A 12,087-nucleotide genomic window follows, 5' to 3' on the forward strand; every position below is an offset into this window, starting at 1 on the left:
CTCGCAGGCGGACTAGGGGACAAAGATACTGGGCGTTCACGTGTTAAGAAAGGAGCTTAACACACATTTCGATGGACAAGTTCTATCTTGTTACTACATATTCCGTCATCATCATCATTATCATCATCATCATAATGCGATTGAGGAGCGTTTTTTTCAAACACGGTAGAGCACAAAACATCTCTATTTTTTATTTACAGGTATCGCATTTTGGTTGTTATTGTACATCATCTCTATCGAGTACTGACAAAACGCTCGTGATTTAGTATTCTACATACATAGCACATTACGAGATTGGCCAATTCTGATTTATCAGCTCGATTGGTAGCATAAAAAGCATAACTATCCCATATATACCTCCGTTTCTCAAAATTTGCTCTATCGAGTTTTGGAAAAACGGTCCTCAATTAATGGCAGAACACTTGTCGCAAATTCAGAAGTTTCCATTTACTAGTCCCAAAGTAGCGTTCAAACTTTTCTCCTTCCCTTGTTTTCTTTCTATCATACTTCCTATAATTTTCATTTGCACACAATGTACTTTCAAACAATGTTCTAACGATTCTCATTTCCTCTCTTTATTACGCTGAATATTGTTATTTTCTTCGCTGTCATTCTGTACACTTATTTACTCGTGTATCATCGGGCTCAGTTATTTTGTTCTATTCTTCTCTACATCTGCGTTTTGAAAATATCTATTTTTGTCTCTTCGTAATAGTCACTTTTCTGCTCCGATCAGTTCAATATTGCACATGAAACAGTTAGGCAATTTTTTGAACTTTGTGCAGATTAAGTTATATTGAGCCGAAGTCAATGTGCAACAACTGTATCACGCATGCGCAATCCATCGCAGTGAGATTGCCACGAGCCAAGCAACATTATCTCATTAGTCACATAATAGAGCTATGTGGGGCAACATCGCCAAAACTGAACAAACTCGGGGAGGAGTTCATTATTGCAGTATCGAATGTTAAGTTCACGGCGTCAAGCATTGTAAAAATGTGTGCGTTATTTTCGTGTAGGTCATGCTACTGTGAGTCGTATTATACGGAGATATGCGTCAACTTACGACACGAGCAGCTAGAATCGTTTCCAGAGAGGGTTCATGATTGTGGTCGGTTTCTCGTACAGTGGCAAACTGAATCTCCGAAAAATTTAGCAGAATGTCAAAACCAATGTTGCGTACTACCAGACTCAAGTCCTGAATGAAATCCTAGCATTGAAGGAGCAAGACTTGAACCAGGTTTAACTACATAAAGCCAAAGCATTCGGCCGCACGGCGAAAACATCCCTGCAATACTATCGCCGTATGGAACAGGAAATTGAAATTTCGGAATTCCTCTTCTCCGACATCTCTCCATATCATCAGCCCAATGGACTATTGTACTTTTAGGTTCCTCCAGCGACGCCTCTCTTATTGTCGAGTCTGCGCCGTCCCCAGCCTGTGGAAAGCCTGTAAAGTGGAGTGAAATACAATACCCATGGTCCAACTGCAACACAATCATCTGCAATAAAAACTCCGATATCGGGCAATAGTCAATAGAGGAGACCTGGAGATCAAACGCAACTGATTGTGGAAATACTTCATTTCCTAGATAGAGGGGGTGCGGTAGCTCAGTGGTAGAGCGTTCACCTCTGGTGCTTGGGGTCCCTGGTTCGATCCCACCTCGCACCGTGTGGACTTTGTGTTAGATAAACACCGTGCTCTTGGGTTTTCTCGGGGTTCTCCCGTTTCCTCCCACTTTCTTCATTGCACCATTTCATTCATTTCTCATCATCACCGTCTCCTTTAGCCTAACCGACATAAACGTGGGACGTAAAACTGAAAGATTTCATTTCCTAGATAAGTGGTACCTTCGAATTCAGCTTAATATAAGTGAATCAACTTCTGTTTTCAACAATCTACGAAAAACATATATATATATTTTTTTCAAAATTCCTACCCTTCCTTCTATTTACCGATCATATTTCACATCTTCTCCAACCATACATTCTAGGTACCAAAAATCAACCATATGTTCTACTTCTTTCTTCAACTTTTGTACTTGCCACAGTTTCTTTGACATTGCTTTCACTTTTTAAAATTTTCCGTCTCAATCTCCTTTTAGCCGCTAGTGGATTTTAATGAAACAAGTCTTTGTTGAGTTCTCCATTACTACTCTGAACGCCTTATGTTAGGATTACCAATGCCTTTGTCTATTTATTTAGTCTCACTCTGCAATTCGCTTTGGTAAATGGAAGCATATAGAAAGGAGACACTTTACTAAGTTCTCTACAAATTTCACTGTGGAATATTTATAGGTATGATGTTATGACATTGAGTGCAGTCATATAACAGAGGTGACTCTTCCTTCAACCTTTGTTATCTTCAGTTATGCCAGCCTGAAGAATTAAACCTACATATCTAATATCAGTATTTGGATCGTCAAACTCCACCACACTCTAGTTGCCTAGAGCATTGTGGGAGCCTTAACCTCACCCACCAAGCTTGCATGGAGTTTTGTGGCTTTCTAACCTCTGCTTTCGTAAACCATTAAAAATCCTAAATTTACTCCACTTAGTTTGTGTGAAATTCTGTGGGGATCCTTCCGTAGGGTGCCTGGACCTTAAAACACCTATTTATGCTAGTTGTTGATTTTTTTATAGTAATATTGTATGACTGTTTATAACAAAAAATGTAATAAAATTATTAGTAAATAAACAATTCCGTGTGTGTGCGGGGGGAGGGGGTGATTTACTCTATCTACCACCTGCATTAAGTGAAACTATACAATTTAAAATTAATACCAAAAATATCAATGAATCATATACCTTCAAATGAGTGATATTTGTTAGAAATCAGCAACTATAATACTTTTAAACAAAGCTTTTATAATTCACAAAAATGCAATAAAATTAGGACATTGCTGTATATGATATTAGGTCATTTCTGATTTTATCCCATGATTCTTTTACCATTGTAGTATTATGATTCTATGACAAAACTTTTCTGTAAAATGCCTTACCATAGTTTCTTAAATCAAATATTCCAGTGAATTTGTATGTGTTTAAGTGTATAAAATAAAATTGAGAATCTTCAGAGGTGTGTGTATTTTGATATTAAAATGTGATTAACTAATATAGATAATGTTCTTTCTTTTACAGGAATCTGCTGATGGTAATATCACAACGTCTGTTTTAACTTTCACTCCCAGAGCTAGGGATAATGGGAAAAGGATAACATGTCGAGCAGAGCATCCAACGTTAAACAACTCTGCTATAGAGGATACACTGGAGCTTGATGTAAATTGTAAGTGAACTAGGGTTTTATCATCTAGTATTATAAAATACTTTTAATTTTGTTTCGAAGATGGTTATTTAGCCTCAGTACAGTGGCATCTATGCTGTGGTTCAATTTTAGTTTTTTTTTCCTGTCAAAAAAACTCGTAGGTTTGTTGCTATAAAAACTCTGCTATTGACTTCCTTACTCTGTAAAGATATGCAATCAGAATTGACTCTATTAACCTCAATGAAAACTTGTTTATATTTTCCTGCCACTTTCTTGATTTACATAAGTCATTCCCACCTAGATGAAGTTAAGACAGTCTTTTAAGCTCAGAGCTAGGGTTACCTACGTGTCAAGAGTTACAATTGTCTCGTCTCGAAAATATATCATGAATATCTAAGCTCGAATTCTTGAGGTTGAACTGATATTATTAAGCTCACTAAAACATGTCTGTATTTTCCCGCCATCTTATTAGTCCTCATTAGTCATTCACATTTGGCTGATGTATGACATCTGATACATCATACCTCAGAGATGATGTATCACCTCAGGAATAGGGTAGCCTACTGGACAATGGTTTACTTCTGTAGATTTTCTTGCTAACGTCGGTTTGAGAGGACAAGTGAAGTAAAAATCAACCTTTATAACACAATACAGATAATTCGTCGGTAAAGGCACATACGGGGTTAACTCGCAAAATTGTGAAAGTTATGACCACAATGCATGCTTATTTAATCTGCTCTATCAACCATAAAACTTTCAGAGCTGAATCCCTTATATGAGTGGAGATATGAGCTGTCTGCAAAAGGCGTATCTTGAAAGTAAGTGTCTTAAAAAATATAAGAAACAACTAACATATAGAGAGGCGTAACTAACATATAGCTATTCGTCCGTTGATTAATTCCTTTGTAATTGTTATTTGTGAATGAGTAAACTTTCATACTTCTTTCTAGAAAGAAAATAAAAGAAAATAAAAAAGAAAACAAAAGAAAAAGAAAAGAAAACCGAACACATCACATATTATATTATTAACCCCTTCAGTGCGTAATTTTCAGATGCGAACCGCTGTAAAAAGTGTAAGTTTTTTGTCATTATCACTAAAAGCGCCATCATCACTTTCCTCCGACTCCAAACCTGTTGATTCTAAATCTGTTTCAAAATCACTTACATCAGAATCACTAATTAATAACTCTTCCTCGATGTCAGCATCGTTGAAATATCGTTTTGACGCCATTACTGTGCTGCCTGCTCTCAAACAAAACATAGAATGAAAACTGTATTTGACGAAGCACAAACTCTATTTTAATTTCTTTCTTTTTTCCTCTTCTTTTAATTAAGCAACAATTGAAACCAGCTGAGCGCAAACTCGCTAAATATTGTCAGGATAACAGTACTCATACTATGGGCAAGTATATTCGCCATACGCAATACAAAATAACCAAAGCAAAATGAAAGCATATATATACGCCATCCGCAAAGCAGGTGCGTTTTGAAGACACGAGTTAACTCGCCACCCACACTGAAGGGGTTAAAGCGATAAGAGAATTTGCTCGTGACCTTTCATCAGTCGTGTTTTGCGATGTGTTATTAAGTCCAAGAATTAAGTGTGGTGCTGAGAATAATAACGGCAGATCATAACCAAAATTAATTTTGCGAAGAAGGTGGCATTGTCTCTTACATTCTAATGTTCATTTTAAAAGTGTGTGTATTTTAAAAGTGGAATATGAGGATCTTAGGGATTCTACTTTTCTATTCTTAAAAACCTATGACATGTCTGAAGTGAAGTTAGTTCATGCTATGATCATTATTTCCTATAACATTTTATTTGGTGAATAATATTATGCTGAATATAAAACGGTTCCTTGTTTTGCTAGGTATATATCTATATCTATATCTATATCTATATCTATATCTATATCTATATCTATCTATCTATCTATCTATCTATCTATCTATATATATATATATAGTTATTTATTAAAAAATTCTTTAAATGTTCTAGAAAATAAGAGACACCGTATTACACTTGTACTATTAGCAATTGAAATGTGCAGGATTACTTAAGATTGTATTAAAAATAATATTTTTTGTAGGATTGTTATTTGTTTATACAGTATTCTTGTTTTGTAACACCAATTGCTAGCTAATTGATGTATTGTCACTGAGTTCAAGATACGAGTATAATACTTCAAAATTCTTTATTTAAAATATAACGTGCGAGAAGAAAACATTCTTACTGATAATTTAATTTGTCCCTTTCAAAAGAAACAGCACACTTACGTATATCAGGGACATCACTACTTCCTGGATGCAATTAAAAACACATTGGAGTGTCACCAGCACTAATGTATGGCAGTGGTGATTATGAAAGTACCGGGGCAACCAGCCGAGTGTATTCTTATTCTTATTGTTGTTGTTGTTCATACTACTACTACTACTACTACTACTACTACTACTACTACTACTACTACTACTACTACTACTAATAATAATAATAATAATAATAATAATAATAATAATAATAATGTAATAATGGCCATACACACTATGGCACTTCCATACTTCCTGAATTCAAACCCCGAAACATGAAAACACAAATTTCTTGCAAGGGAACATTCAGAATGATACCCACCGGGGCGCTGACCTATCATCGCATAGGCGCACCCCAGCTTGACTTCATTCCTGGTCATCAGCGTATGCCTGATGACCATTAACGCTTAGCACAATTGCTGTATCTTATTTTTAATTTCTCAAGGGCGTAACTTAAACTTTTTCTTTAGAAACAAAACGCCGGAAGGGTGTAACTGATTTTACATTTTTTTTTCGCCAAAAGAAAAACGTGGTCAATTTTTAATACTATCTTCAGAAACAATAAACTCAATGCCTTTCTGGCACAAACTTTCGCAACACTGTGTTGGAAATAAAATGAGTAGTAACGTATAATATTATACGAAGAATTTCAAATTGCTTTCCTGTAAAATTAAAAACATGCAGACACGCCTGCACGTAAACTTACTGATGAATTCATACGATGCTCTCAACTGTGATCTGTTCAAAATAAGACATGTAATACAATATGTGTTTGAAATATAACTCACATTTTTTAAACTAAATTGAATTAAATTTTCCTTTGTTAGTTCAGATACGAAGATTATAGTAAAGCTTGAGTCAAAATTACATGTATACGGAATGTAATAAATCTCTTGATCTCATACAGCTTACGACCGTTTTATTTTTGTTACTATAAAGGTCAGAAAGAAAGTTATGCCTTTTTGTGAAGGTCTGTGGTCAATTGGCCCTCACACCATGAGTTGAATGAGAATGGAGATAAGGCGAAGGTCAGTTGTTAGTGTGCGTATATCAAACACACTTCCTGGTTGTGGCAGTTCAGTTACACCGTGAACTTGTGTAAGGACAGAGTGAACATGGGACCTCCACAGAGCGTCATAAGAGCCATATGTTGTACGACTTCAAACTGGGATCAACGCCGCTACAGCGAGCGGAAGATATGCGAGGCCTTTTGTAAGGGTGTCGTGACTACGCGGACAGTGCAGCGGTGGTTTAACAAGTTTAAGGCCAATGACGAAACACTCGAAAACGAACCACGTCCCGGAAGACCAATACATGTACAAAATGAAGCAGTAATTGAGGCAAACAGTGGCCAGACATGCGAGGAACTTGAACTACAATTCAATGTAAGTGGAAAAACTAGTTGCCAGCACCTGCATCAACTTAGTAAGCACTACAAGTTGAATCGATAGGTCCCACACGATTTCACTCTTGCCAGAAGGCATCGCAAGTAGACACCTGTGTTTCTTTGCTGTCTCGTTTAAAGAAGGGGTCATTTCTGGACTGGGTGTTGACATGTGATGAGAAGTGGGTCTTGTACGAAGCTCCACTGCACCGTCGCCATTGGTTAGAATTCCATGAATTGGTTTCAAAACAATCGAAACCAGTACTGCATCGGAGGAAGGTCCTCCTATGTGTTTGGTGGACTTCTCGCGGCATCGTGCATCGGGAACTGCTACAGGCTGGTCAGAGCATCAATGCAACTGTATACTGTCAGCAGTTGAGCATGTTTAAGAAAAACTCAAAACTCTGGAGCTAGAACTTCGGAATCGCAAAGGAGTCCTCCTGTCGTAGGATAACGCTAAGCCCTACGTTGCTAGGATCAACCGGGGCACCATTCTGTGCCCAGGATGGGAAACACTAATGCATCCGCCATATTCCCAGGATATTTCGCCGTCGGATTATCTACTTTCCATTCCTTGGACAATCATCTTAGAGGACGCCAGTTGAATTCCCTAGCAGAGGTGCAAAATGCACTTAATACTTTTTCGTTTAATGGCCCACCAAATACTACCGCGACAGAATCCATGGCCTTCCAGAGTGTTGGGAGAAGATGGTCGATGCTGATGGGTACTATTTTTTATCTTCCAAGTACGTCTTAGGTGACACATCGATATTCAAATATAGTGGGTGAAAAAGCGACAGAACTTATATATATATATATAATCAAATTCACCTCAAGTAAGAAAAACACGTTACTTACACGCTCTCCTATTACAACTACCCACTAGTACTACTACTGCTTCTGCTGCTGCTACTACTACTACTACTACTATTACAGTTATTATTATTATTATTATTATTAATAATAATAATAATAATAATAATAATAATAATAATAATAATAATAATAATAATAATAATAATAATAATAATAATAATAATATTACCACAGCCAGCTGGTATGACTAAGAGGTCCAATACAGGAATGAAGCAATTGGGAGGTGGAAATCTAGAATAAAATATATAACGTTTGGAAGGGGTCAGCGAGCTGCATACGAAATGGAAAATAATTTGAACAGAACAAATACAAATTGGGGGAGAAAAAGGCAAAATATCTACGCGTGAAAAAAATAGACGAAATTTGCTGTACTGGCTGTATAGCCGATTGGAAAAGTCAGTGGAACCCGGAGCGTGGAGTCACGGGTTCAAAGTATTTTTAATACAAGCTGATAGCCGTTAACCGACGAATCGAATAATGTTTGGGAAACGAGTTTGCTACATTTTTCTTAGTATTTCTTCCTATAATTTCACGTCTTGCACGATCCATATGTAGTTACATGTAACTAGAACATGATACGTTTTGTATCCTTGTTTGCACGCCGGAGTCTATCAACGTATTTTCAACCTTCTCAAATATTTACCAATTTCCAGTACGATGAATATACAGTGTCATTTCATCACTGATTTTTCCACAGAAACAATAAATGAAAGTCGATGATGCGATTTGAATCAACTCACGACTCCATACTCCGGAGTTGACTGTTTACCACTCGGCCACACGGCCGAGCAGCATACCTTCCTCCGATAGCAACCATTCCTCTGGCATTCGTATAGTAAAATAGTCTCTAACACGTAAACAATTTACCATTTTTCTTGCAATTCGTATTCATTCTGCACAAATTACTTTCCATTTCGTATATACGTAGCTCGCTGAACTCTCCTCAACGTTATGCATTGTGTTCTAGATTCCCACGTCCCAGTTGCTTTATCTCTGTGTAAGGCAATCGCAAGACCTATTCGTCGCGGGTTCGAGTCCTATGCATAGTCAGGTAATGAGTGTTATGCATAGTCTTTTCGGTATTCATTTCATAGTTTATTTTTCATCTCCTTTAGTCAGAAGCGTACAATCTGGGACGTGAAACTCAATAAAAATTAAATAATTACTATTACTACTATCATTACTACTTCATGTAGTAGTAGTTACTACCACTAATAATAGTTTCCCGTTGAATAATCTCTTCTGTTATAAATCACTATTTTTATCTATAATTTCCTTGCAATGTTAGTTTTCCTAAGTCAACACACACACGAAAAAGGTCAGGAGAGTATTCTGTAATAAAAAATAATATGAATACAGTAATAAAAGTTGTATGTTCAAATGGGTAAATTCATTTTTGTTCTTACTCAAATACATGAGATAAACGCTCTGTATTACTAATCCAGTTCTTTCTTTCTTTCTTTATTTTTTTTTTAGTTATTCCAAACTTGACGCTAACGTATGGTAGGCGAGTAAACCCAGAAGATGTAGAAGAAGGTGATGATGTTTATTTTGAATGCGTAATTAGGGCAAATCCGAAGGTGTATAAAATTGTTTGGAAACATAACGTAAGTAAAGTTTTTTCCTCTCTATTTTAGCAGTAATTTAATTAAGAAACAAGTACAACAGCAGATCTATTGCATAGAGTATACAAAATATCGTAATTTTTCTATTTCAAAACATTAAGTCTATTTTAACTACTATTATTAACTTCTATATATACACACAGGGCGTTTCAAAACAACACCGACAATGTTTCGGAGGTGATTCCTGACACTAAGATAAGACAAAAGTATAATCAACCTGGATGCAGAAATCTGTCATTTCGGAGTTATACGCTGCCGATGCCATGAAAAAATGAGGTCTGTACCTCCAATACTATGGAATCTACCGTAGTCGGGTCAAGGCTTCACGTAAAAACTAGTATATACCCTATCCAAATATCAATTTTTCAGATCAGAAGGTACAGAATATAAGATCTGATATTTATATCAGAGGTGTTTAAAAATATATACCGAGAATAGAGTATGTCTCAAGCTCCTTATTTTAGAGAGGTGATACTAGGTATATAAACATCTCATTTAAAAAAAAAATGAACAAACTCTCCATAATCTAAAAGATCGCTTTTAAGGGGAAAGGTGGAAGTTCCGCTTCCTCTTTTAACGTTCTATTTAAGCCGGAAGTAATAGAAATAACGGTTCCCGGTTTCAACATTATTCTCTATAGAAAAAAGCGGTAATAGATAGCGAGAAGTGATTTTTTGCAATCGATCCAGTGTTTTCAATGAACGTATCACCACCACCTGCAACACTCCAAACAGATATATGGGTTAGTGAAAATTTAACCCATGACCCACAATGACCTACCACCTACCAAAAGTCATTGTCCTCAACTCTGATCCATGATCCACGTCTTCCTCTCCGCTGACTAAAGAGTTTACACTTGTAATAAAACAAGGCTGGGAAATTATCACTAGTCGGAGTTTGAATTTCTACAATCAATCGCTCAAGCACCGCTCTGTTACAATACCAGTGGATCTGACTTTTACTATATAAAGTAGTAAAGTATTTATTTTTTTTGTATATAATTATTTCCTTGTTGAATTGCTGATACTTTTTTGTGGAAAATAAGATAAAATTTGAAAGTCTCAAATCAAGGTAAAGTAGACCAACGTAAATGAAGGAGAAAATTTAAATTTTGACTGTGTCTCGAAAGCCAAGTAGTAAGTCCTATTGCTACTATTAAAATTACAAATATCAACATCCAAAACTGCCTGAATTTCTTTTTTTCACTTAGATATTCTCATCTCAAATAAGTAAACAGAAACAAATGAAAAAAGGAGAAAAATGGATGCCTTGAAATTAAAACGTAGACAAATTCACCATTATTCAGATGGTGTATATAATGAACTAAGTAGAGTGGGTCGGTGGGTCGTAATGGATCATGGTGGGTCAGTAGGTCAGCATGAGTCAGAGCTGATCAGTTGCTCAGAGTGGGTCAGAGTGGATCACAGTGAGTGATGGGTCGCAGTGGGTCACGTCATATTGATCCACGACCCGACCTACTCAGAAATCTTGAACCACCTGACTCACTTGATCCAGTATCCACTGACCTACTCCATCTCTGCTACCAAAGCCGGAAATGGTTAAAATTTACTGGTACTTCTGGTTTCAATACTTATTTTCTTAGAACAAATACTGTAAGAGATAGCTAGTAATGCCTTTTGATATTGATTCAGCGTCCGAAGAACAGGTTCCTCCTTTCGAGTATTTATAGACGTACTACTTCCAGTTTGAGTTTTCAATTCGCATAGTTTAGAAGCGTACCTTAGTTTCAAATTGTTAAACGAAACTCATTTATCTACTTTTAGCTCTCATTCTATAGACTTCTCACGACCTTTCACAAAGTAATTCGGCTATAAATCATAGATGTGTAACAGTTTCGCCAACTAACTGAACATACAATGTTTGATGAAACCAACATCTAAAATAACTTAAACTAGAAATACAAATCGCTGAGCAAAGCAACGTTTATTTGAAAATAATAAATGTGTAACAGTTTCGCCAACTAACTGAACATACAATGTTTGATGAAACCAATATCTAAAATAACTTAAAGTAGAAATACAAATCTCTGAGCAAAGCAACGTTTATTTGAAAATAATAAATGTGTAACAGTTTCGCCAACTAACTGAACATATTGGTTTCATCAGACATCAACTAAACTTATTGGCTTCATCAGTATCTAATAAAGCCAATATGTTCAGTTAGTTGGCGAAACTGTTACACATTTATTACCAGTATTTTGAAATAAACGTTGCTTTGCTCTGCGGTTTATATTTCTAGTTTAAGTCACACGAAAACATATTCTCTCGCTAGTTACACAAAATTTGATTTCTAACTCGTGCTCCAGGGTATATAAATAAATACACAAGATTATGAAATGTAGTGTGTTGCATTACGAACGTCCCATATGATATGAATTCACATAAAAAAACATGCCAGCGGCGAAATTTATCAAAGATCTGTTGTTGAATGTCTTTGATTGCCTGTTGGCGGAGACTGACAGCATAGCATAACGCGCACGTGTAGACTACAGAAGAGATTTACTGTTGCAGAGATTACTCACGAAAGAAATGAGATATACAAAGAAAAGTGAAATTTGTCTTGTTGCATGCATTTACAGAAGCTGATAAAAAAGAAACATAATTTTAAAT

The 12,087-nt window shown here is 36.1% G+C and overlaps 1 protein-coding gene across 1 annotated transcript in view; it reads left to right on the forward strand.

The window, feature by feature from the left end:
* The window catches only part of side-VI (sidestep VI transmembrane protein), a 740,122-nt gene that overhangs the window by 668,091 nt on the left and 59,944 nt on the right, over positions 1–12,087 (forward strand). Inside the window, exons 8-9 of the mRNA XM_081732407.1 lie at positions 3,142–3,286; positions 9,309–9,439. Coding sequence (XP_081588533.1) covers positions 3,142–3,286; positions 9,309–9,439 — 276 coding nt within the window. The remainder of the gene's footprint in view (positions 1–3,141; positions 3,287–9,308; positions 9,440–12,087) is intronic.

This window comes from Thermobia domestica, chromosome 11 (genome assembly GCF_964235325.1).
Source record: "Thermobia domestica chromosome 11, izTheDome1.hap1.1, whole genome shotgun sequence".
In the NCBI taxonomy this organism is placed as follows: Eukaryota; Metazoa; Arthropoda; class Insecta; order Zygentoma; family Lepismatidae; genus Thermobia; species Thermobia domestica.